This window comes from Podarcis liolepis, assembly GCF_965112155.1.
Source record: "Podarcis liolepis genome assembly, chromosome: W".
Classification (NCBI taxonomy): Eukaryota; Metazoa; Chordata; class Lepidosauria; order Squamata; family Lacertidae; genus Podarcis; species Podarcis liolepis.
Genome location: NC_139568.1, coordinates 7,014,973 through 7,042,220, shown reverse-complemented (window position 1 = coordinate 7,042,220; position 27,248 = coordinate 7,014,973). Strand labels below are relative to the sequence as shown.

The 27,248-nt window shown below is 48.4% G+C and overlaps 1 protein-coding gene and 1 long non-coding RNA gene across 2 annotated transcripts in view; one reads left to right on the top strand and one right to left on the bottom strand.

Moving 5' to 3' along the window:
• LOC310697729 overlaps positions 1-27,248 on the bottom strand; it is an 861,879-nt gene that overhangs the window by 339,181 nt on the left and 495,450 nt on the right. The window lies entirely within an intron of this gene.
• On the top strand, positions 1,211-27,248 carry LOC310697814 (inositol polyphosphate 5-phosphatase OCRL-like; the record flags this gene model as incomplete). The annotated part of the gene is given in 16 exon segments (XM_083484445.1): positions 1,211-1,510; positions 2,496-2,623; positions 2,706-2,743; positions 2,746-2,909; positions 4,449-4,631; positions 5,341-5,461; positions 5,569-5,819; positions 6,839-6,892; positions 8,883-8,986; positions 10,688-10,823; positions 11,320-11,418; positions 11,883-12,074; positions 17,156-17,359; positions 17,726-17,749; positions 27,133-27,187; positions 27,190-27,248. Coding segments are annotated over 16 exon segments (2,112 nt in total).

Below are 27,248 nucleotides of genomic sequence, written 5' to 3'. Positions count from 1 at the left end.
TCTCCGGCAACAGCTATGTGGCTTCGCTCAGTGGAAGAAGCAGACGATTCAAAGCACCGCACCGCTCACCCCACGTCGCTCCGGACCACCGAAACCGGGTTTCCCCGTGAGTAGGGGAGGCGCAAAAGGTGCCCGCCGAATCCCACGCTCACAGGCTTCTCCCACCTGTGATTTTTTGCGGGTCTCCGCCTTCGCCGTGGCGGTCAGACCCAGTTCCCACGGGGCAAATTCCTCCCGGTCAGAGAAATTCCGCCATTACCGGAGGCGCCTCCCCAGAAGTCCAATAGTGCAGCTTTCTAATGGACTGTCCACGCAAACATCATTCTGCTTTCTCAGTTGCTCTGCAATGCTTCGCCAGGGTTACCACATCATGGCCACCTGGGGGTGCGCTCCTGTGTTGTAGCTCAGCAAAAGCAGGACAAAATTCCTCTAGTATGGCTCACAGTGAGGGCTGCTGAGAGTTAGGAGAGATCTCGGAGGCCAAAGAGTTTGCTTTTCTGCTCAGTACAGGAGATCTTGCCAGCTCTTCACCCCTGACTGGCCGAAGATGCCCATCTCTCATCCATGCAGCTCCACAGCGTGCCTGGATGATGACTCAGATGGAGCTGGACACACCATTCCTGAAGGATGCAAAAATCTTGCAATTGTGGTGGACCAACTACATGTCATTTTGTTCTGTGATGCGTCCCCTGTGCAACTATATTTTTATCAGCCAGAGGGGCCCTCTTGAGCTATAAAGTGCAACTTAAGTGGGACAATCCCCCCCCCCAATTACATTTAGATGGATTTAGGGGAGTGCAACTGGTTTGGTCACCCTGGCGTGAAGCCTTGCGGGCCCCACAGGGGACACCGCAACTATGATGTTGAATAGACTTTAAGAGGCGTGGGGGCACTGAATTTTGGCATCGTACAGGGCTCCCCTGGAATTTGAGATGCCATGGTTCACCACTGAAGAACGTTTGTGGTATGAAAAAGGTACCTGGTTTCAGCTGGAAGTTAGGGGGCACTGGTTGGAAGGGTCAGAGTATGTCTGTCCCGAAAGCTTTGCAGGCACGAACAGTACTGAATACAGTCGTACATATAACTGCCCTCCTACTGTCATGAATAGAAACAATCATGAATTGACAAAAACGTTCATCTGGAAGGAACCACTATGCCAACAGGATGTGGGACTGAATGGGCCTTGGCCTGACCCAGCAAGGCTCTTCAAATGCGCTTATGTTCCCCTGACTTTGGGGACGCCTTGCAGGAGTCTCACCCGTCTCATGGCTATTCTTCTAGTGTGGACCAGTTCTACAAGCTCTCCCCCGAAAGCAGGTGCACCATCCAGAACATGCTGGCACTGTACCTGAAGAAGAAAGCGAACACAGACCAGGAGGCAGGGACTTCTAGGGGAAGCGAGGCCTTCATGCGGGAAGCCTTGACTCCTCACGTGCTCCCTGGGATCAGCTTCGACCCCACCACCCAGTCTTCTGCTGGTGTCACTCTTCCCCCTGGCCCAGAACAGGAGGCTCCTTCCCAACACGCAGAATGGCTTGCACATGATCGATGGGCCTGTGCTCACTGTGACATAGGCAGGGCCGGATTTATGTATAGGCTAAGTAGGCTGAAGCCTAGGACCTCTAGATCTAGGGGGCCTCGCCAGCCTGCCCGCTCCCCAGCGCCGCAGACAGTCTTCCCTCTCCCCAAATTGCAAACCCAAGACTTCATGCAGGGCATTTCTCCCCCATTTCAATGACATTTTGCTTCAAAAGGAAAGGTGGACTTGGAGAAGGCAAGCAAAATGCGATGGAGATAGTGAAAGATACAGGAAATTGAATGCAGATTTCCAAAAAATAGCAAGGAAAGACAAGAGGGCCTTCTTAAACGAGCAATGCAAAGAAATAGAGGAAAACAACAGAATGAGAAGAACCAGAGATCTGTTCAAGAAAACTGGAGCTATGAAAGGAACATTTCATACAAAGAGTACCATAATAAAGGACAAAGGTGGAAAGGACCTAACAGAAGCAGAAGACGTCAAGAAGAGGTGGCAAGAATACACAGAGGAATTATACCAGAAAGATATGGATGTCTCATACACCCCAGGTAGTGTGGTTGCTGACCTTGAGCCTGACATCCTGGAGAGCAAAGTCAAATGGGCCTTAGAAAGCACTGCTAATAACAAGGCCAGTGGAAGTGATGATATTCCAGCTGAACTATTAAATTTTGTTAAAGATGATGCTGTTAAGGTGCTCCACGCAATATGCCAGAAAGTTTGGAAAACTCAGCAGTGGCCAGAGGATTGGAGAAGACCAGTCTACCTCCTTTAGAGGAAAAGGCCTTGAGGGGAGGACCTGTTGCCTCCACAACCCTTCGTAAACATGCATAAGCTGAGAGGCAATTGTCCGACAAATGTGGTGCTGTGCGGAGGCAGGAACATTTTCCTGCAGTTAAGCATTTTCTAAGTTCCTTTCCCGAAACGTCCCCAAACAGTTCTGAAGCCTCTCTAACCTCAGAAGTCTTTTCCTCTCTCCGGAATTCTTGGATTTGAGGATAACTTCATGGAGAAGGAAAGAAACCTGCAGAATCAGCAAATGAGTGCCCGCCGGGAGCCTCCACCCCCACCGCTGCCACCAAGCAGGCTGTAAGTTGCCTTAGAGGTGTACTGTGCCCTCCCGCCTCCTTGCTTTTAAGGGCTACTTGAGTTCTGTTCTCATCTCCCTGAGGCGTATCCGTGACAAGGAGAGCATGAGCAAGAAGCAACCCCAATGACGCACACTATGCGCAAGCTCTTTGTGCCTTCCACACATACGCAGTCCGGACAGAGAGAGGGACTCATCAAGCATGTCCTCGCCAAGAGAGAGAAGGCATATGTCAACACCCAGAATTTCAGGTCAGATCATGCAAAAGTGCAAAGACCAGTGGAACCTGTATCAGAGTTGGGGCTGGAGAAAGCGACATCTACATGACAGCTTTATTGTTGGGTGACAGGCAAAGTCTGTCCTGTTCACTCAGGCCACATGGGTGGGTAATTGAAAGTATTAGTTGTGGTGGGCAATTTTCCTTGGTGCCACATACTGAACCGTGGCTTCATATTATGAGCAGAACGGCAGCCTCTCCTCCAGGTTTGCACACCTCTCCCCCACCCCAAGCCTATTGGGAAGCTTCCACTTGGATTTTAAATTAACCACAGTTTGGTGTGTCCAGATCCTATGGTGGTTCATTTTACCAGCTTTGTAAACCCACGACTGGAAGTTGGCTTGTTTCAATGAGCCAGGGTTCAAATGAAGCGGTTTGTGCAGCTTCAGACATTGTGACAAGATGCAGTTAATCCAAAACTGAAGCAAAACCTTTGGAACTCCTCCTAAAAGCTGTGCTGGAGGACAGGGAGGTGTGACCCCCCCCCAACACTTGGTGTGGGCCATCCTTATAATGCTAAGCTTACTACTTCAAACAAAGTTTTTGAGTTTTTGCTTTGGTTATTTCCTTGTACTGTTAGTAGTAAGGTAAAGGTAAAGGGACCCCTGACCATTAGGTCCAGTCGTGGTTGACTATGGGGTTGCGGTGCTCATCTCACATTATTGGCCGAGGGAGCCGGCGTGCAGCTTGCGGGTCATGTGGCCAGATTGACTAAGCCGCTTCTGGCGAACCAGAGCAGCGCATGGAAACGCCATTTACCTTCCCGCCGGAGCGGCACTTATTAATCTACTTGCACTTGGACGTGCTTTCGAACTGCTAGGTTGGCAGGAGCAGGGACCGAGCAACGGGAGCTCACCCCGTCGCATGGAATCAAACCGCCGACCTTCTGATCTGCAAGTCCTAGGCTCTGTGGTTTAACCCACAGCGCCACCCGTGTCCCACTGTTAGTAGTACCCAGTGGCCATTTGTTTTTCATGTCTGCTTTTATGATATGTTTATCAGTATGTGGTTAGCAGCTTCAGATGCTACTGTTTTACAGAGGCTGTTTAGCTTGCTCTTTTTACCCCTTTACTAGACAGGCTGTATTTCTGTGCTGTTTTCAGAGTCAGGAATGCCCATTCCTTCATGGCCAGCATGGAAACACAGAAGGCTAGCCATTTAGGAGGTTTGCAAAGAGGACAAGGGTGTTAAGGGGTAATCTTCTAGCAAACAAGCTTGGCACAGCAGATCTGAGAGGTGGTTTTCTGCTCCCGGAAAGCCAGCCTGGAAACCAGGTTGCCAGGTGAAGGAAGAATGGAGAGATCAACCAACTCACTTGCCTTCAAAGAATTTCTGGTTGCCTGTGGCTACTGGGATAGTGCTTAGATATCAGGCTGGCTGACACATCTTAAAAAATACAAGGGAAAAGCTTTTTTTCCTTTCATTAGCAAAGCTCCTTTGGGGCCCCGAATAGCTAAGCTGAGGAAGAAGTGGCTGGTATTACTTGTTTGTTATTGGTCCTGATCTTGCCTGCCCTTGCACACTCCTGTTGCCTTTGCAAATTTAACCAGCACGTCTGTTCCGATTGGAGTCCTATTCCTGCAGTTCCACATCCTTCTCTTTGGCACTTGGGCATTCGGTTCCAGGAGCTGGACCTGAGCACAGAGGCTTTCTTCTACTTGGACTCGACAAAGGAGCAAGAGTGGCTGACAGCTGTGGAAAAGGCTTTGCGTTCCAATTCCAAGTACAAGAAAGTAAGTCCAACCCCACCCATTTCTTCAGCAGCCAGACAGCTGTCAGGAGCTGGAGTGAGGAGGAGGAGGAGATCAGCAAGAAAAAACACCTGGTGTCAGTGGTGTTTTATTCAAAAGAAGCCAACATTCTTTATTCATAGAAACCCAAACCGTGCAGGCCTAGTGATCACAGAAACCTTTCCCAACAGCTCTTGCCCCAGTGAGGTAGTTGTGAAGGCTGAAGGTTGCTACCCTCCCACCACTCTCTGAAGTCTCCTCCTCCCCCTGGTCCTTCCCAAGCAACCTGAGACTCTGACACCTTGTCTGTCTTTGCTCCCTCCTCTTAATTTCTCTGTGTTCTGGGAGACCAGCAGGGAGGGGAGCTGATCGCAGCAGGATGGGGAGACCCCCTGGCTTCTTCAGCAGCCTGCCTGATCTCTGCCTCTTGACCCCCGCCTCCAGCCTCCACTTCTGCCTCGGATTCTGGACTGCTGTTTGTCACAGAATCTTCCTGCCCTCCTGCCTCTTCAGTTTCCAACACCTCCTCTTGCTCACAGTCTGCTCCCTCTTCTCCCTCTGACGACCCCCCACCAGTTCCCTGGCTCTGAGCCTTCTTCCCTTGGGGGATCCCCAGTTGGTGCCACCTGCCACTCCAATCTGCATCCAGCTGGCCCAGGACAGCAAGCAATGAACAGAGCTGGTAGACATCCCAGTACCTTGCATCTTCTAGGTGCAGCTGGTCCGTCTAGTCGGAATGATGTTGCTCATCTTTGTCCGGAAGGACCAGCTCAGCCGCATCAAGGAAGTGATGAGGGAGACAGTGGGCACAGGCATCATGGGGAAGATGGGGAGTAGACCCTGAGAGCGGAATTCCCTACGTCTATCTTTCTGTCTGTCTATCTGTTTTTCTAATCTCTGCCAACCAGTTTCCCCCTCTTTCCTGCTTGCTCACTAACAGGCATCTTTGCTCTGCCCCTGCAGGGTAACAAGGGGTGTGTGGCCGTGAGGCTTGTCTGCAACAATACCAGCTTCTGCATGGTCAATTCCCACTTTGCTGCCCACGTGGAAGACTTTGAGCGCCGAAACCAGGATTACAAGGATATCTGTGCCCAAATGAGCTTCCTGCCCCCTGACCAGGGTCTGCCGCAGCTGACAATCATGAAACACGAGTGCGTTTCGAGGGCTTGGAGGGAGAGAGCCTTGGCTGATGTAACTTGCTGGTCTCCGCTATCTGGAGAAGCAAATTGAGTCATGTTTCTGTAACTTTCCTGCCTGTGTGTAGCTCAGGGTAGGCAGCATAGTGCTCTCCAAATGTTGATAGACCAAAATTCCCATAATTGCTAAGAACTGGCCTTGCTGACTGGGGCTCATGAGAGTTCCACTTCAGCAACACCAGGAGGGTGCAGTGTCGGCGATCCCTGCTGCTGCAGCTGCACCACTAAGGTTTCTACTAGAGCAGCCAGTAGAGAGCAACATAAACCGAGTGGCAGAGATGTACTAGATTAGATTATAGCAAATGTAGGCAACTTCTCCAGTGATCGGGGTGGGAGTTGCAGTTTGTTAAGGGCAGTAACGCGAAAGCAGAGCGGCCATTTTGCATGGAGAAGGTTCCAGGCTCAGTCACCAGTGTGTGCAGCTAGGGCTGGGCATGATCTCTGCCTGAAAGCTGCTGCCAGTCCATGTAGTCAGTCCTGAGCTTGATGGGTCAATGGTCTGCCTCAATATAAGGTAGCTTCCTATGTTCCTGTGTACTACAGCAGGGTTTGGAGGGCCACAAGTGACCTGCCCATGAATTAAAGAACCAGGGGAAATTCTAAAAGTCTTTGCTGAAAGGACATCAAAGCAGGGGCCAGGTGAACCTCTTTGGGAGATTATTCTGAAAGGTCGGGTGCCATGACTGAAAAGGCCCTGCCATGCTTGAAAGAGCAGGAGTTCCCTGGGAAAGGGATTCTAGTCAGTGGAGAGGCAGTGCAAACATAAGTGGGCCTTCTTCTGGTACCCTTTCCCCAAACCTTGAAACACTTGAAAGGCCAAATGGGATGCTTTGAATTGGGCCTGGAAGCAGTTCAAGAGCCAGTCTAGTTCACAGAGCACTAGCCTAATATGATCATACTGCCCAATCCTAGTTATCAGTCTTACTACATATTGCAAGAAGTGGCAGCAGGCTGCCCCCCAACCCCCGACCCCGTGAGCTAGCCTGTAGCTGTGGTTGCTTTGCTTTTTTCCAGCATTGTCATCTGATCACTAAAAATGAGCTTCAGAGACTTCTGACCTACGACCAGGTGAGAGACATCTTTGTGTTATATGTGGTGGTTTAGGATATTGCCCTGTTTATTTCCTTTGTCTGGGATACCCCAGCCTAGGCTAGAGAAACCACTTTCAGGCAGTTAGGAGCAAAGAACATAGGATGACTGCGACTTCTACAAATGCTTTTTAAGGTTGCAGGTTTGTGCAACCTGAATTAGAAGCAAGTCCCAATTAAGTTGGAGGGTTGCCTTGGAATAAGTAGGACTGCTCTGCAATTTCCCAGTTAGAGGGCTTTCCTAGCTCAGCACACGCTCCAGATGTTGTTGGACTCCCATCAGCCCCAGCATAGCTGCTGTCCAGCAATATCTAAAGGTCTAAAGTTTCCTGCTCTAGGTTTTGCATCTGTCTGGAAAATCTGCGTTGCTCACATGTTCTTATGAGCAGAGACTTCCATTAAGTCCAATTAAATTGCTGATGCTTTTTGTTCTACATTTTTCTCTCCAAGGTTTGCGTGTTCATCATGTTGACGACCTTTCTCCCACTTGGCATAAGGATCATTGGTATTTTGTGTTGAAACAGAGGCCTGATTGCTGCACCTTACGGTGGATTTAAACTCTGTGAGCGTAGTCATGCCTTAGCCCTTTGAGAAGGATGCTGCAAAGAAGGCAAGGGGGGGCAGCCTCAGACTTCCAACATATGCAAAACCACCATAAAACATTAAAAACTTCCCTAAAGGCTGTATAGTTACTTATCTCCTTGACATCTGACGGGAGGATATCCCACAGGGCAGGTGCCACTACTCAGAAGGCCCTCTGCCTGGTTCCATGTAACTTCGCTTCTCACAGTGAGGAAACCGCCAGAAGGCCCTCGGTGCTGGACCCTGATGCCTGGGCTGAACAATGAGGATGGAGACACTCTTTCAGGGCTGAGGCCATTTAGGGCTTTAAAGGTTGGCACCAACACTCAGAATTGTGCTCAGAAACGTCCCGGGAGCCAACGTAGGATGCAAGAGGATGGTTTTGCAGTTGCTCATAGTGTTGGGATGTATTCTGGTGGTTGTTAACAGTTTGTATGGATTATTGGTACATATAACATTGCATATTGTAGGTATGGCTAACCTGTGGTCTGCCAGATGTTACTGAGCTGCAGTTCCTGTTGGCTCCAGCCATCATGGCCAGTAATCAGGGATGATGGGAATTGGAGTTCTGCAGCATTGTGAGGGCCACGTGTCTGCTGCTCCTGAGTTAGAGGATTTTCCTGTCGTGTGATGCAGCAAAGTAATTTAAGATGACATGGGGCAAAAATGCACAAGCATCCTGTACCTTTAATAAGTGTGTATAAGATAGGATTTCAGCAGGTATACCCCTTTTTTTGCACTTGGCTAACCTACTAGTAGGGACGCGGGTGGCGCTGTGGGTTAAACCACAGAGCCTAGGGCTTGACGATCAGAAGGTCGGCGGTTCGAATCCCCGCGACGGGGTGAGCTTCCCTTGCTCGGTCCCTGCTCCTGCCAACCTAGCAGTTCAAAAGCACGTCTAAGTGCAAGTAGATAAATAGGTACCGCTCCGGCGGGAAGGTAAACACCGTTTCTGTGTGCTGCTCTGGTTCACCAGAAGCGGCTTAGTCATGCTGGCCACATGACCCGGAAGCTGTACGCCGGCTCCCTTGGCCAATAAAGTGAGATGAGCGCCGCAACCCCAGAGTCGGTCACAACTGGACCTAATGGTCAGGGGTCCCTTTGTTGTTGTTTAGTCGTTTAGTCATGTCCGCCTCTTCGTGACCCCATGGACCAGAGCATGCCAGGCACTCCTGTCTTCCACTGCCTCCCGCAGTTTGGTCAGACTCATGTTTGTAGCTTCGAGAACACTGTCCAACCAGGGGTCCCTTTACCTTTACCTTTACCTTTAACCTACTAGTACTTCACCTTGGTCTTCCAGCACAACAGTGGCTGTTAATAGACTCCATTGTCAGGCAACAGGGGGTCTTTTGCTTCTCTGCTGATTAGCGATTTCTTTTTGGCTTTAGCTAAACATTCAGAGTACCCAAAAGACAGCTTTTGCTGATTTCACAGAGGGAGAGATCAAGTTCATCCCGACGTACAAATTCGACTCTAAAACAGATCCTGCTTGATAGTTGAGCCTTTGTAAGTAAGTCCTCTCAATCATTCTTCTGCAAGGCTTGTTTGTTTTTCCTAGTCTGTGGAGATACTAGTAGTGTCCTGCCTTTCCATCCTCCTGAGCAGGCTAGTAAAAAATATATTTTAAACATGGCTTTGTGCTAAGCAAGCTGTTGGAGGAGGGCTAGAGTTGAGGGCTGGACGGACTTCCTTTCCTCTGCAGCCAGAATGGACACCAAGCCACAGAGGAAGAGAGAGATCCAGCTCTCCTTCACCTGCTCACTTTGCTTGCATGGAATTCTGGGTTGCCAAAGGCTGCTAGGCGAGTTGTGAAATGCAAGGCTGTGATATGTTGTCTTCCTCAAGCCATCCCTGCTCAAAGTCTCTGGAAATGTTTTGGCTCCTTTTCCCCACATTTGTCCTGATAACCAGCATCCTCTGTTTCGTGGTGTGTATAAGCGGTGTTGCAGTTCCTTGAAAGGTGCAGCAGGCTGAATGAGAATCCTCTTTGTGTCAAGGAAGTCTGGGAATTAGACTTGGTGCTCTCTCGAGATGAGTCTGCCAGGGCATAAGAGCATGAGAGCAGCCCTGCTGGATCAGGCCATTGGTCCATCTGGCCCAGCATCCTGTTCTCACATTGGCCAATGAGATGCCTCTTGGGGAGCCGACAAACAGGACCTGAGTGCAACAGCACGCTCCCCTCCTCCAAGCCATACTGCTTCTCTTGGTGGAGTATGTTCTGTGGCCATTATGGCTAGTAGCCATTGAGCCTCACCATCCAGGATTTGGCATATTCTTGTGGTTCTTGACAACTGTCAGAAGCCACCTAGGCCTGCTAGTTTCATTGCTCTTGCTGTAGTAATGGGGAAATCAAAAGGACAGGCGGAACATGTAGTGACGAAGCCGGAAAACGGCAGGCTCCTTTGGGCAGCATTTCAGGTGCCAGAAAGGGAGAGCCAGTGTGGTGTAGTGGTTAAGAGCGGTAGTCTCGTAATCTGGGGAACCGGGTTCGCGTCTCCGCTCCTCCACATGCAGCTGCTGGGTGACCTTGGGCCAGTCACACTTCTTTGAAGTCTCTCAGCCCCACTCTCCTCACAGAGTGTTTGTTGTGGGGGAGGAAGGGAAAGGAGAATGTTAGCCGCTTTGAGACTCCTTCGGGTAGTGATAAAGCGGGATATCAAATCCAAACTCTTCTTCTTCTTCTTCTTTTGGATCACTGAAAAAATAGTGTCTGAACAAGAATAATGGGGCCCCTTGCTTTGGGGAAGGATCATCATTTGGTGGTGTGCCATATGCTTTGTATGCAGAGTCTCAAGTTGAAAGGCACCTCCACCTGAAAAAGGATTGGGCCACAGAGAGCTGCTGCCAGCCGGAGGAGACTTAATTAATGAATTGTGGGGTTGGAAGGGATAACGAGGGTCATCTAGTCCAACCCCTTGCAATGTAGGAATCCAAACTGGGGGAGGTCAGAAATTCATTCTGACCTGGTAGAAGGCAGCTTTTGATTTCCTAACAACTCTCTCCATGAGGCAAAATGCCTGCACACCTGCAAGGTCCGCCCCTTCAGAAGTTGGACTCCCAAGCTCCATCATCTCCAGCTGTTGACCGTGGTCAAGATCACAGGCCGTGTGTGGAGCCAAAGTTTGACTGTGTGAGCCTTGTGTGTTGCCTCAGCCAGTCCAACAGTCCTGGTGTCTCTCCTGTCTCCTTGCAGTGGGAAGTGCCGTGTGCCAGCATGGTGTGAGCCAATCCTCTGGAGAGGAGGCAGCGTGAATCATCTCAGCTACCGAAGCCACATGGAATGGAAAAGGAGCGACCACAAGCCCGTCAGCTCCCTCTTCCTCACAGGGGTAACACCTGCCCTGGCCAGGGCTATCGTCTATTCAGGGTTTTTAGTTGCCTGCCATGTGACACCTCCTTGAATCTGGGCAGGCCCTGACCAACAACCAGGCCCCTTTCCACAGAGCTCCTCCTTGGCCAATGACTTCCGGTGCAAGGAGTGGGCAGGTTTTGGCTCTGCTAAATCCCTAGGCTTCCAATTTCCACTGTTCTGAGTACACGCTGGTCCTGCAGGCATGGCAGACCACATGGGCTGAACTGTATACCTTAACCGTTGGCTCCATTCATGCAATGGAGCTTCTGTGGTACTTGGCATGGAGCATTTGGCTTCAGCCCATTGGCTCTGGAAGTCACAGCCGCTGCCATCCTGGGGAAGCTCTCAGAGTTACAGTACTTGCCTCTTTCAGGGCTGGGAACAGGGGGGTGCATCAGGCATTTCTGCTCTTAACTCATGCCCCCACCCTATAGTCCATAGCCCCAACAATGTGCTCTGTCCTCCCCCCATAGGTGAAGGTTGTGGCTGACCGACGGTACCGGAAAGTGTTTGAGGATATTGTTCAGTTGATGGACAGGATGGAGAACGAATTCCTTCCCTCCCTGGAGGGAGGTAAAGACGAATAGGATCCTCTCCAACCCCTTAAAGAGGGTTTGCTGCAAAAAGACCAGGGGGGAAAGAAGCCCTTGGCCCATCTAGCTCAGTTCAGTCTTGATTTCTGGGGGATCTCTCCCAGCCCTACCTGGAGATGCTGGGGATAGAACCTGGGACCTTTGCAGGCAAGGCAGATGCCCTTCCACTGAGCGGCAGCCTCTTCCTCTTCCTCGCAGGCAAAGACTCCAGGGGTAGCCAGCGTGGTGCCCTCCAGATGCTGGACTACAACTCCCATCATCCCCAGCCAACATGGCCAGTGGCAAGTGCAGCAATATCTGGAGAGCCCCACGTGGACCTGTTGCATGTGCAGTCCCCTAAACGAGAGCCCGGGGCCAAGGACAAACTTCCCCCTGGAGCACGTTTCCTTGCCTCTGCTGAAGGCAAGCACTCTCTTTCCTCCCCCCCCCCTTTTGCTCTCCAGTTTCCATTTGAGAATGTGAAGTTCCGGCAGCTGCAGAAGGAGAAGTTCCAGATCACAAACAACGGGCAGGTCACCCTCCACTTCTCCTTTATCCCCAAGCTCAGTGACAGCCAGGATTGGAAGCCATGGCTTCGCGCTGAGCCCTGCGAGGGATACTTGGAGCCCAGCGCGTCTCTCTCTGGAATCAGAGAAGTGTAGAGTTGGAAAGGGACCCCAAGGCTCATCTAGGGAAGGCCTTCCTTTTCTCCTCCTCTTCCCAACCCTCCTCCCTCAAACCTTGGGAGTTTGGTAGAGCAGGGGAGGCTTAACATTTGTGGGCTGCATTGCCCCATGCTCAAGCCTCCAAGGGCCGCACGTCAAAGCAGCTGAGCCCAAAGTGTAAAAGTGTGTGTGACCAGCTTTAAACACACACACACAAATGAATTGAAGCCAAACAATGCTGGAGGGTCCCAAAACACCTTTTGGCATCGCAGGGAACCAGTGAGAGCATTCCGTCCAAAAATTACTTTTTTAAAACAATGCGTATTTTTATGTTGTGGAGGCACAAAAATATCTTGGGGATCATATAGAACTAGCCAAACTTTTAAAAACTCAATGAAATGTAAACTAACTAAAAAAGAAAGTAACATTGGGGGCGCAAAAATCCTTTCCCTTTTTATATTCTTTTGTTAGGATCACTTTCTCTCACCCCCCAGTATCCTGTCACCATCTTCTGTGCAGCTGCTGCTTTGGAGGACTAGAGAGGAAAGTGGGGTGGGGGTGGGAACTGAGTGTTGAATGGTTTCTTTAAATGTTAAGGTTCATCATTGTTCCACTCCATGTGTATGTCTTTAAGGGGCCGGAGCCAGGGCCAGAGCAAACTAACAAGACCCAGCTTTACAGCTGTGAAACATAGCAGGTGCTGCTGAATTGTATTTGATTAAGTTGTGTCAGCATCTGGGTGTAGTATATAAGGAGCAGCACCTAGCTCTCCCATTACCCTGGGGGATGGGTTGGTGGTTGGGTCTGGTTTGTTGATGTATTTAGTGTAAATGGAGTTTTTGTTTTTCTTATTAAAACCTTCTTTAAGTACTTTTGAGTCCCCTTTTAATGCATGGTCTCCCCAGCAAGCTCTCTGCAGCGCTACCATACTGCAAAAAGCCAACATCTTTGGTTATGGGCCCAGCTGCTGAGTGGATGACTGCATATTTTTGGACTCTGAGAAAGGTTTGAAAACTCCTTCTCCTGTTAGCGTAGTTTTTGTGGGTCTGGAAGATATCCATAATGGTTGACTGCGTTCCTGAAGCTGAGAAGGCTCTGGTCTTCCCACAGCTGACAGATGAGAACTATAGTTTATGGTCTTTTCGGGTGGAGGTGCTTTTGACCTCTAGAGAAGTATGGACATATGTAACTGATGACCCTCCTGACCCTGTAACTAATGCTTGGTCGAAAGGAGATGCGAAAGCCAGGGCGATAATTAATTTGGCAGTCAGTGACCAGCAAGTAGTCTATATAAGGAATAAGAAAACTGCCAAAGAAATGTGGGACAGTCTTGCAGCAGTGCATGTTAGAAAAGAGTCAGCGTCTGCATTGACGTTTTTCAAGCAGTTGTACCAGACGAAGTTGCAGCCTGGTGGTGATTTGGCAGCACACTTGAGATGTCTGGAGGCAATACGCGGCGAATTAATTCGAAGGGACATGGAGATACCTGATATTCAGTATATTTTTATCATTCTATGTTCCCTTAATGAGGACTTTGATGGTATAGCTAGCCAGATATCTGCCGTTCCACCAGCACAATTAACTGTGGAAGGGGTAACGGCAAGATTAATGGGCGAGTTGGATAGAAGGGAGGCTTGTGCCATAAGCACTCCGGTTTCCAGAAAGAATGAGGAACACCATATGCAAACCTGTGGTGATACAACTGCATTTAAAGCTGCAAAGCGTTGTTGGTTCTGCAATAAGCAAGGACATTTTGCAAGGGACTGCAGATCCAAAAGAAAGCAAAGTACTCCCAAGTCTGTTTCTGTTCGTCAATCACGGTTGTCAGCCCAGCAGCCAACATCGTACTGTAAAGACAGAAACGAGCCGCGAGCTTTTCATGCTCGGACAACAGATCGTAAAAGAATTAAAGATGCCAAGTGGAAGTCTTTTGTCATCGACTCAGGAGCATCTCAGCACGTTTGCAATGATCGAAGCTTGTTTATTTCTTTCGAAGAGGAAATTGGTAATGTACATTTAGCCAATTCACAAGTCCTGCAGTCGCTTGGCAGGGGTACTGTTAAACTTGACTCTTTAAACATTACAATAGCGAACTGCATTTACTGCCCGTCAATGGACAATTTATTATCAGTAAGGTGCTTTGCTCGTCAAGGCATAACTGTGCGTTTCTTAGTCTATGTGTGAGTTTTTCGATGGGAACAAACGTCTATTGTATGCCCGGGAATCTGATGGTTTATATAGACTGTATTTTCACACCTACTCCCAATCGCCTATAAATTGCAGAGCAGCACAGTCAAGCCAGGGGTTGAGGAATGTAAGGCCACATTCTGGGTGTGTCCACGAGGCGCACAGAATTCTGGGACACCTGAATTTTGCTGATGTAATTAAGACAAAGAATATTGTCAATGGCCTCAACTTAAAACCATGTAAATGTCTATCCTGTTGCAAGAATAAGATTAAGGTTGCACGCAAGGGTAGGTGCTTAGATAGGAAAGTAACTGAGCCATTTGAGCGTGTACATTGTGATTTAGTTGGGCCACTCCCACCATCATTAGGAGGTTCTAAGTACTGGCTTACCCTGATAGACCAGTATAGTAGATATTGTTGGACTTATGCAATAGCTGAGAAGTCCCAAGCATTTGAGAAGTACAAGGTTTTTTGCAACTGGGTAAAAACGCACTTTAACAAACCTATTAAGAACCTGTTTTCTGACCGGGGCGGGGAATTTGTTTCTGAGGATTTTGAGAAATTCCTGGAAGCGCAGGGGACTACTTATGAGTTATCTTGCCCCCGAAGTCCCTGGCAAAATGGGCTTGTTGAAGTTGTGCAGCGTGACTTGCAGGCAGGGGTTAAAACTTATCTGCACGATGCTAATCTGCCCAAAGCATTTTGGGCTGAAGCACTCCATGCCTTTTGTTATGTTAGAAATCGCAGTTATCATTCTGGTTTAGATGTCACCCCCTATGAGAAGCTGTTTAAAAAACGCCCTAATCTGAAATACCTACGTATTTGGGGTTCAGATGTAATTATGCATTATCCTGCTAAGCAGAAATTGGGTGAACGTAGTGTTCAGGGAAAATTAATGGGCTACCAGCAGGGGGCGTACAGAATTTACATACCAGCAACTGGCAAATTTCATATTACCAGAAGCATGATACAAACTGTAAATTGGAATGGAGTTGCTGTTTTCCAAGATACTAATGGTATAAATGATACTGAGGAAGAAGAGGAAGCAGGAGCAGCAGCAGCAGGGGATGGTGCTTCTGAATTAATGGAAGAAGACAAAAAGCCTGTTGAATCTGATAATTTGTTTGATTTAAAGTCACAGGCACCTGAGGGGAGGTTAGATTCTCTTGAGTTTTCTGACCGTGAGCTTAGCCTACAGGCACCTCTTCAGTCTGACAATGATGATTTACAACCTGAAACTAGTAGTTCACTCAGTCCCATTAAGTCTGAGGAGTCTGACTCTCCTTCCGGACTGAGACGTTCAGATAGAAAGAGGCAGAAGCCACAACGTTTTGCAGATGAACATTTTAATACTGTGTATGCCAATAAGGCGGTTTTTGAGCCAAAAAGCTACAATGGTGTTCAGAATTTACCTAAGCACCAAGCTGCAAATTGGTATAAAGCTATGAACTCTGAGATAGCTTCTTTAAAAGGGCATAACACTTGGTCTCTTGTACCACAAACCCCAGATATGAGACTTATTGATTCAAAATGGGTTTATAGAGTTAAAATGAATGACAAAAATGAAGTTGTAAGGTACAAGGCAAAAATAGTTGCTAGGGGTTTTCAACAAATTCCAGGCGAAGATTATGATTTGTGTTATTCACTAAGTGTAAAATATGAAACAGTTAAGCTTTTGTTAAAAGATGCATCAATTTGTGGAAAAGCCACACAATGTTTCTCTGCTCTTAAGAGCAGAGTGGTAATGTACCTTAAACATACCAAACATTATAGGTTGCAGTTTACAACAAGTATTGACAAAGGTTTTGAAATTTTCTGCGATGCATCTCATGCAGTAGAACAAAATAATTGCAGGGGTGTGTCTGGTATGGTGTTTTGTTACAACGGTTGTCCATTTGAATGGAAGTCCCAGACACAAAACATTATTTGTCTCTCCACAACTGAGAGTGAATTATGTGCATGCGTTCAGGCCACTCGTGATGTAGAATGGTATCTGCAAGTATTTGCAGACCTACAGATGCAAGTAACACTACCAGTAAAAGCTTACCTTGATTCCCAGAGCGGCCTTGCTATCCTGTGTTCAGAGACCAATACGCAGCGCACTAGAGTCTTAAGGTTACGTTTACAGTTTGTAAAGAAACTAATTGCTGATGAAATGGTTGTATTTAAATATGTTCCAGGTGACAATCAAATTGCGGACATTTTTACTAAAGCACTTCCAAAGGTTACACATGAAAAACATGTACAAAGTATGCTTTATGTTTTTGTTCCACAATGATGAACCGCAGGGGAAATGTTGAATGGTTTCTTTAAATGTAAAGGTTCATCATTGTTCCACTCCATGTGTATGTCTTTAAGGGGCCGGAGCAAGGGCCAGAGCAAACTAACAAGACCCAGCTTTACAGCTGTGAAGCATAGCAGGTGCTGCTGAGTTGTATTTGATTAAGGTGTGTCAGCATCTGGGTGTAGTATATAAGGAGCAGCACCTAGCTCTCCCATTACCCTGGGGGATGGGTTGGTGGTTGGGCCTGGTTTGTTGATGTATTTAGTGTAAATGGAGTTTTTGATTTTCTTATTAAAACCTTCTTTAAGTACTTTTAAGTCCCTTTTTAATGCATGGTCTCCCCAGCAAGCTCTCTGCAGCACTACCATACTGCAAAAAGCCAACACTGAGTCGCTTCTTCTCCTAATTCTTGAAGTTAAGGTTTCCCCCATACACCTGGGAGAACAGGATGCTGTACTAGATGGGCCATTGGCCTGATCCAGCAGGCTCCTATTGTGTCCTTCTGTTCAATTCTTCACTGTCTTCACTTTTAATTTACAGACAAGCCAACTTGGCTGTGCCAAAGAGTGTATCTACCTGACCTCCTCCCGTTTTAGGTGAGACGGGGGACATTTCCCTGGATGTGTACGTCCGCAAGGAAGAGAAGATTGAGGCTAGCTTTGTCCTTCACCTTGACCGTGGCAAGGACTATTTCCTCACCATCAGTGGGAGCTACCTACCAAGCTGCTTCGGGACCTCCTTGGAAGCCTTGTGCTGGATGAGGCAGCCGCTTGGCGAAGTTCCCGTCACCAGACTTATTGACCTGGTAGGGAAAGGGGTTGATTTACCTGGCAGGTTCATGTGCTGGATGTCTACCCTTCCCACTCTGCTTGCCTGCTTGAAAAACAGCTGCTCATCCACTCAGAAATGTGGGGGCTGGGGGTCCTCCGCTGCATTCAGCTTCAGCTTCTGTAGCTGTGCATCCGCTTCCTGTGTGCTGTTCATGCCCTTTGTTTGCCTTGACTGAGTCATCCCAGGTTCTGGTCCTCCCACCTGCCCTTTCGCTGTGTGCATTTCCCTGCCATCTGCCCAGATACTGTTCAGCCAACGGGCTGTTTCTTTCTCTTCTCGGGGCCTGTGCCATTAACACCCTTGGTTGTCTTTTGCTCTTGCCTTCCTCCTCTGATCTCAGGGAGAAGACAGCTTCCTAGAAAAGGTAACAGTTGGTTTGCTATCCTCTAGATGTTCTTGTAGCGGGCTCAAATCAGGTACAGGCTGTTGGGAAACTGCCAGGGAGATAACGTCCATCATGGCCCCCAAGCCGGAGTTCGGAGATTCCATCGGCCTCCCGTAGTCACGCAGATCCAACAGTTAGGGGCACAAAGCCTTTGGAATTCCTAGCCACATTCCTAGGCTGGGTGCACCCTCTTTCAGCAGAAAGCACAGTCAAAAGCTTGCACCGCAGAAGAGCAGAAGAGCATAATTTACAGACTTTATTAGAACATGAACAGAACAAAAGAAAACACATCCATTCTGTCAGCGTCTCTGAGCCGACTGAGAAAACGAAAGGAAAAACAGCAAGCATAAACATCCTGTGAATAGGACATGCGCAGACTCTGTTGCTTACAAAAGCCTGCTCCCTTTTAAGGTGGAACGGAAATATCCTAACATCCTCCCCCTTTCCGTGTAACCTGTTGTACCTGTGGTTCACCCAATTGCAACTTTTGTACATAAACCTTTAGTTGTTCTTTGTTAACAACCTTAGACAACAGATCAGCAGGAATTTCATTTCCTGCCATGTAGGACACCTGAATCAGTCTTTTCTGAATACACTCTCTCGCACGATGTAGCTTAATCTGCAAGTACTTGGTTCTTTGCTTGCAACTCTCGGAGTTCAGCAAAGCCAAACACGATCTATTGTCTTGATACACTTGTACAGGACATTTCACAGACACCCTGATGTCCTTAAACAGTTGCATCAACCATTCACAATCCATGAGTGAAAATGACAGAGCATTGAGTTCTGCTTCACAGGAACTTAGGCTCACTGTTGTTTGCTTCTTGCACAACCAGTCAAACAGGCAGTGGTTGTACATGTAGCATACTCCAGAAGTGCTTGTACCATCCGTGGTGTCACTTCCAAAACTTGCATCAGCAAAGATTTCAAGACCTCCAGTCTTCTGACTGGTGAACCTCAGCCTGTAGTGCATAGTCCCTTTCAAATAGCGGGCTATGCGCTTCAGAGCTTTCCAATCCTGAACCGTAGGATTGTTGGCATGCCTGCTAAGCAGATTACAGCTTACAGCAATGTCAGGTCTTGAACATCTGGCAATGAAATTCAGCTTGCCTAGAATGCATCTGTACAGCGTTGTGTCAGAAAACGCTTCAGCAGTACTGTCTACCTGGTAACCTGTCACCATCGGTGTGTCTGCTGGGTTTGCATCAACCAAATTCAACCTGGTTAACACATCAGCAATTTTCTGTGTTTGGTGTACCAGAAAATTACCTGCTTGGTCCTTCTCCACCTGCAGAGAAAGATAGTTGGATACCTCACCAAGATCCTTCATGTCAAAGTGCTCCTTCAGCTGAGCTAGGGTGCTTTGATAAAAAGCCTGATTCTTCCAAAACATCAGAAGATCATCAACAAAACATAAACAATACAGTTTGTTTTGCCCCTCCTCCTTGACAAACACACATGGATCAGCTTTGCCCTGGTGAAAACCTAGAGAAAGCAATGTCTCAGTGAGTTTTGTGTTCCAACACCTGGCACTCTGCTTAAGACCATATAAGGATTTCCGCAGTTTACAGACCATACCCTTCTGTATCTCCATCCCATCAGGTGGAAGCATGAACAGCTGTTCATTCAAAATCCCGTACAAAAAAGCTGTATTAATGTCGTGGTGGGAAACATGCAGTTTCTCCTCCGCAGCGACCTTGAGCATCAGCCGAATGCTCTCATATTTGACTGTGGGTGAGTAGGTCTCGTGGTAATCCTGTCCTGGTACCTGTGAAAAACCTCTGGCTACCAATCTGGCTTTGTGTCTGACTACCTTGCCATTCTGGTCTGTCTTGGCCTTGAAGACCCATTTGCTGCCAACCAGTCTCATTCCTGGGACTACCGGTACCAATTCCCAAGTTTGGTTCCTGTTCAAGGAATCAACTTCAGCCTTCATGGCATTAAGCCAAGGCTCAGCATCTTTAGAGGTCAACTCCTGAACCTCTTTGAAGCTTGAAGGTTCCCATACCTTCTCTGAGCTACTAAGTACAGCAGTTGCTGTCTTAGCAAACTCATCAGCATACCTCTTTGGAGGTCTGCCTTTGGTCGCCCTTTCAGATCTGCGTACTAGACGCAAGTCTTCTGGACTCATCTCCTCTTTCTTAGGAGAAAAGTGACCAATGGTGAACAGTGGTTCCTCCAGTTCATTGTCAGACGCATCAGATGGTCTGACTGAGGCCTTTGCGCTTTGGTAGTCTGCTGTGTCATCACTTTCACTGACATCAGCAGCAGCGCCGCCCACTGAACTGGAATCCGAACTCTGATCATCATCATCCTCATCATCCTCATCCTCATCATCATCATCCTCATCCTCATCAGCAGCAGCTTTCTCATCTTTAGCTGCTTGCTTGACATCACCTTCATCCTCCTCTGGGTAACTCTGGAAAATTCCCACATTTTCCCCCCACTTAGGATTGTACTCAACACTCCTTGTGAACTTAATGGACTCCGAGTTAGTCATCCATACCCTGTATGCACCTTTTTCGTACCCCATGAACAAACCATGTGCCCCACGCTTCCCAAGCTTGTTGGTTTGTTGTGTGCGTACCCACATGTCCGAACCAAAAATTCTCATGTGTTTGGTGTTGGGTTTCTTACCAAACATCTTCTCATAGGGGGTACAACCAATGGGTGATGACAATCTGCGATTATAACTGTAAACCAAATTCCCCAAAGCCTCCCCCCAAAACTTATCAGGGAGATTGGCATCATGCAACAAGGTCTTGATTCCTTGCAGCAATGTCTGATTTGCTCTCTCCGCAAGCCCATTCATCCATGGCGATCTGGGCGTTGACATGTCATGCTGGATTCCCTTCTCAGTCAGGAAAGCTTCAAACTGCTGAGAAGTAAACTCCCCGCCCCGATCAGTAAAAAAACAAGAAATACGTTTACCGTGCACATTCTCCAACCAAGCACAGAATTCCTTAAACTTCGGAAACGCTTGCGATTTCTGTTCGAGCAAATACACATGAATGTACCCGGAAAAGGAATCAATCAGAATCATGAAGTACCTTGCTCCTCCTATAGAGGGCGCTAGTGGCCCTACCAGGTCTGCATGCACTAGCTGGTAGGGTTTGGAAGCCTGCCTGCTAGACTCCTTGCCTTTTGGAGCAACCTTCACCTTGTTCTCTGCACAGGATACACATTTCATGTGAAATTTACAGGGTTTGATGTTCAAACCCTCAACCACCTCTGGCATCTTGGCCAGTGCCTTCCAAGAGAGGTGACAAAACCTTCGATGCGCATCATGAATGCAACCTGCATGAAGAACTTTGTTAGTTTGTGCAACACAACAAGAATCAGCATTAGATACAACAACAGTGTCCTCATAAGTTATATGGAACAAACCATCCATAAACTTTGCATGCAAATAGTCCTCTTTGCCTTTACTGATGACACAGACGCTCCTCTTGAAGGAAATCTGAAAACCACGCCCAGTAAGCTGTGGGACACTCAACAAGTTGCTTGCCGCTCCTGGAACAAAAAGTACATTACTGATGGTAGTGTGCAGACTTGCAAGTTTCACAGTCCCTTCTCCTGCAATTTGCAACGTCCTTCCATCAGCCAGGTGGATCTCACCTTCCTGAGGCTTGAAGGAGATAAAGAGATGCCTGTCCTTGGAGATGTGGCGCGTGCAGCCTGAATCCACAATAAATCTGCCTTTGGCTGTTGGAGCAGTCTTTACAGCAAGCAAACCCTTGTTTGGCAGTGGTGTGGGCTTTTGCAGCTTGCCCCCCTGCTGCTCCTGGCCATCAGACGTGCCTTTAGCCTTTGGTGAAGCTGTGCCAGCAAGCAAAACCTTGCTTTCCACTGGCGTGGGCTTTTGCAGCTTGCCCCCCTGCTTCTGGTCAGCAGACGTGCCTTTAGCCTTTGGTGAAGCTGTGCCAGTAAACAACGCTTTGTTTTTCCCTGGCGCCGCGGGCTCTTCACCCTCCCTCTGCTCCTGGCCATCTGTAGGCATCTGTTTACCTTTGCCTTTCTGGCCTCTGCAAAGGCGATGGCCTTGGTTCTCACGAGAACCAGAGCTCTCAGCTGCCGACTCCTTGGCTCCCCCTGGAGGCTGGAATGCTGCCTGGGATGACGTGACGGTCAGCTCCCCCTGCAGCTTGCAACCGGTGCCCTCAGCATCCCTGCACTCATTCGCATTCTGGGAAACAGCTAGGACCTCCGATGCAGTCAAACTCTGGGCTGGGATTATTGGCTTGTGAGCTTTTTTTAAAGCAGACCACATTCCACGTGCAGTGGTGTTGCCAGCCAGCGTCTTAATTTCCTCAAGAGATACGGATAGGAATATTACGTCCATCGCTCTCGAATCAGCTGATCTCCATTTCTCTGTCAGAGGAACTGGGGGGGCTTCATAAACAACATGCCACACCCCAAACTGACGCAGTAAACTCTCACACCATTTTGCCCAGGGTTCATAATTCTGCCCATCCAACTTAGGACACGGAGCAGTTTCTGAGGTCTGTAAGAGATCCATCTCAGCCTTTTACTTGAGCCGTGAGCCCTATGCCTTCAAAGACTCCTTATCTTGGCAGCCCATTAATCACGAAGCCTTTCTGGCTCGGCTCCCAGGCCAATTAAGCCTTGCCGTAGATCAAAGGCTCTTTGCCGAGGTATAACAGAAAAAGCGTCCGTCCCTTTCGCTTTTCCCCCCTTCATACCTCTCAAACGCAGTCTGTTGCAGCTTTACTCTCCTGTAGGTGCCGTGAATCTGGGCCCGAAACCTTGTTGTTGGGAAACTGCCAGGGAGATAACGTCCATCATGGCCCCCAAGCCGGAGTTCGGAGATTCCATCGGCCTCCCGTAGTCACGCAGATCCAACAGTTAGGGGCACAAAGCCTTTGGAATTCCTAGCCACATTCCTAGGCTGGGTGCACCCTCTTTCAGCAGAAAGCACAGTCAAAAGCTTGCACCGCAGAAGAGCAGAAGAGCATAATTTACAGACTTTATTAGAACATGAACAGAACAAAAGAAAACACATCCATTCTGTCAGCGTCTCTGAGCCGACTGAGAAAACGAAAGGAAAAACAGCAAGCATAAACATCCTGTGAATAGGACATGCGCAGACTCTGTTGCTTACAAAAGCCTGCTCCCTTTTAAGGTGGAACGGAAATATCCTAACACAGGCAACGCCCCGTTTACACGGGGGTTGCGTTCCGAGGTACCGTGCGTTTAAATGAAATTGCGTATATTGGGGACAGCATCGGAAAAGCCTGCAAACACCCTCTAAACTTCCGGAAGTCCTTTTGAAAGGCCTTTTGAAAACCAGCAGCCTCCCTGCAAAACTCCTTGCTCCAACTCTCCGCAGGCCTGACAGGTCGGTGCCAAAGCTCCTGGGAGGGAGTCGATATGCTGTTTCCATGCCACTTTGCTGCTTTTGTGCTTGGGGGGGGGGACATTTTTGCCCCTTCAAGTGCCCCTTCCAGCTTTGCGGCAGTGTGCGTGTGCCTCGAAGGCACGTAAATGGAGTTGCCCTTGTCAACGATCAGCAGCTGCTCCATGCAGTGGCAGCTGGTCCCTTAGGGCAAACCAGGCACTACCCCACCAACCTGACTTTCCTCTCAGGCAACCCGCACCTGCCTGCCTTCTGACTCAAATCCAGTCCAGGTGGTGGCTCTAGCTCTCTGCTTTGGTCTCTTCCCTAGTCTCAACGTGGCCCTTGTAGAACTCGACAGAGGAGAACGGAGATGAAACCAGAATTTGCCAGCACTGCTTGTCACTGATTTTGCGCTGCTTGACTCTGGGTCCGCTTGCGATTGGCAGCATGGGAGGCAGAAAGCCCAGTCTCATGATGCAGGCGCCAGCCCCCTCTGGCCCCAAGAGCCAGTTTTCTCCTTGTCTCTGTGCTCAGCCACTGCTGCACAGGCTATGCCACTCTGGATTACTCTTACCACCAGAGCACTGGCATTTGGGAAGCGGTAGTGGCTGCTTTGGGGTGGCTCAGGGAAATGTCACTCCTCTCGAAATCAGATCTACTTGGGTGTATTATCCTAGCCACAAGGAGACAGTGGTGCCTGTCAGTTTGGACAGCTGTAGACATTTAGAATCATGGAGGATATGTTTATCAGTGGCTATTTCTTGCCACTATTATCACAAACCACATAGAATCATAGAGTTGGAAGAGACCACAAGGGCCATCGAGTCCAACCCCCTGCCAAGCAAGAAACACCATCAGAGCACTCCTGACATATGGTTGTCAAGCCTCTGCTTAAAGACCTCCAAAGAAGGAGACTCCACCACACTCCTTGGCAGCAAATTCCACTGTCGAACAGCTCTTACTGTCAGGAAGTTCTTCCTAATGTTTAGGTGGAATCTTCTTTCTTGTAGTTTGGATCCATTGCTCCGTGTACGCTTCTCTGGAGCAGCAGAAAACAACCTTTCTCCCTCTATGTGACATCCTTTTATATATTTGAACATGGCTATCATATCACCCCTTAACCTCCTCTTCTCCAGGCTAAACATGCCCAGCTCCCTTAGCCGTTCCTCATAAGGCATCGTTTCCAGGCCTTTGACCATTTTGGTTGCCCTCCTCTGGACATGTTCCAGTTTGTCAGTGTCCTTCTTGAATTGTGGTGCCCAGAACTGGACACAGTACACCAGGTGAGGTCTGACCAGAGCAGAATACAGTGGCACTATTACTTCCCTTGATCTAGATGCTATACTCCTATAGATGCAGCCCAGAATTGCATTGGCTTTTTTAGCTGCCGCGTCACACTGTTGGCTCATGTCAAGTTTGTGGTCAACGAAGACTCCTAGATCCTTTTCACATGTACTGCTCTCAAGCCAGGTGTCCCCCATCTTGTATTTGTGCCTCTCATTTTTTTTGCCCAAGTGCAATAAGACCGGGCCCAAGACAGAACCCTGTGGCACCCCACTAGTCACTCTTCTCCAGGATGAAGAGGAACCATTGATGAGCACCCTTTGGGTTCAGTCAGTCAGCCAGTTACAAATCCACTGAGTGGTAGCATAGTCAAGACCGCATTTTACCAGCTTCTTTACAAGAACATCATGGGGCACCTTGTCAAATGCCTTGCTGAAATCAAGGTAGGGTATATCCACTGCGTTCCCTTCATCTACCAGGCTTGTAATTCTGTCAAAAAATGAGATCAGGTTAGTCTGACATGACTTATTTTTCAGAAATCCATGCTGACTATTGGTGATCACAGCATTCCTTTCTAGGTGCTCACAGACTGTTTGCTTAATGATCTGCTCCAGAATCTTCCCTGGTATTGATGTCAGAATGACTGGGCGGTAATTATTTGGGTCCTCTCTTTCCCCCTTTTTGAAAATAGGGACAACATTTGCCCTCCTCCAGTCTGCCGGGACTTCGCCTGTTCTCCAGGAATTCTCAAAGATGACTGCCAGTGGTTCTGAGATCACATCTGCCAGTTCTTTTAATACTCTTGGATGCAGTTTATCTGGCCCTGGAGACTTGAATACATCTAAACTAGCCAAGTATTCTTGTACTATCTCCTTAGTTATTCTAGGCTGCGTTTCCTTTGCTGAATCATTTGCTCCAAATTCTACAGGTCGGGCATTGTTTTCTTTATCGGAGAAGACTGAGGCAAAGAAGGCATTGAGGAGTTCAGCCCTTTCTGTGTCCCCTGTTTGCATTTCACCATCTTCTCCTCTGAGTGACCCCACTGTTTCTTTGTTCTTCCTTTTGCTACGAACATACCCATAAAAGCCTTTTTTTTTTTTTTTTTTTTTTTTGCTTTTAACCTCTCTAGCAAGCCTGAGTTCATTCTGTGCTTTAGCTTTTCTGACTTTGTCTCTACACGTGCTGGCTATTTGTTTGAATTCCTCTTTGGTGGTTTCCCCCCTTTTCCATTTTTTGTACACATCCTTTTTTAATCTTAACTCAGTTAAAAGTTCTTTAGATAGCCACCCTAATGCTTTTGATTACCAGTTTCTGGGGAACATGATGGACAGAGTGCTCTTGTCCCCGTGTCCCTATGGACTCCCAAGGGCATGTGGTTGGCCACTGTGGGAACAAAATGCTGATCTAACCCAGCAAGGCTCCTGTGTTCTTTAGCAGGCACCAGCTACTCTTGCACTAAGACTCTGATACAGTATGTGTCATTCCCCACACCAATTCTCTCTCTCTCTCTCTCTCTCTCTCAGAGGCAGGGAGTATTGGCGGGGGGGAGGGGGGATGAACTGGGTCCTAATCAACAGCTGCCCTGGGGATTAGGGGATCAAATTCTCCATCCTTGCCAACTCCTTTTAGTGATGGGCTGCTTGCCATTGCTGTGCTCCTAAAGCTCTCTTGCTCCCCCCTCCTCTCTTTCTCTTTCTCTTGAATGTGGTAGCTTGAGATAGAACTAACCACCCTGAACATTTCTGGAGAGGAAGATGGGAAGGAGACCGGAGGCATGGTTCACCAGCTGCTGTGTGCTGCATTGCCCAGACAAAGTCGTGGGCTGGGGCTCCAGCTGTTGCTCAGTTTCTACCACTGCCTCTGCAACGTGCTCTAGACAAGGGGTGGTGAACATGTGACCCCATCATCTCATCATGCTGGCTGGGGCTGCAGCCCATCAACCTATGAAGGCCCATCCATGTTTTGTTGCTGTTTTTCTTACTTATTTCCTGCCCTTCACCCTAAGGTCCCAGGGCAGGTTCCAGCAATTTAAATAAAATGTTAGCCAAACCTCATGTCCACAGCTGCATATTTAGTAAGCTTTTGGGTGAACTGCACATCCGGAGTGGGAGGATTACGAGCTGCATATTAATAGGGGAGGGGGAGCTTGGGTTTTAGGGTGCGAGCAATTTGTTTTTTGTTTTCCCCCTTGAGATGCTTGCTGTGGCTAGGGCCGGGCGATACGTCAAAATAGATATATTTTCAAATCAGCTTGAAGTCTAGATAGTGAGACTGGTTTCATAATTTCTGACCTGGCAATATATTGTGAATCATGATGTGTGTGTGTGTGTGTGTGTGTACTATGCAAAAAACACCATGTGGGGGGAAACTGTGAAGCCAGACAATGTTTCTCGAGATTCCTGCAGCCCCTGTGGACTCTGCCGGTTCAGCTTTCCCCTGCCCTCCTGCAGGGGGCAGCAAAAATCTCAATGCGGGGGAAACCGTGAAGCCAGCCAATGCCTCTACATAGCTCCATCCTATTTCAGACATCGTGCTATATTGGTGTATTGCAATGTTTAGCTAGTGATATATCACCGTGTTGAAAGCCAGCTATCGCCCAGCCCTAGTTGTGGCCTCAGAGGGCAAGACTTGTCCACCCAGCTGGAGCAAGGAAAGAATGCATACAGGCACACATTCTGTCAGGCTCTCATGCCAGTCCCGCTTGTCATTGGACCTCCAGGAGAAGCAGTTTCTGGATATCGTACCCCAGGATGGTGATGACTCCACTGAGCGGCCAAGGAGATCTGGCTTTTGGTGGACCACCTCTTCCAGAATGCCTGCCACCAGGTGAGCTGA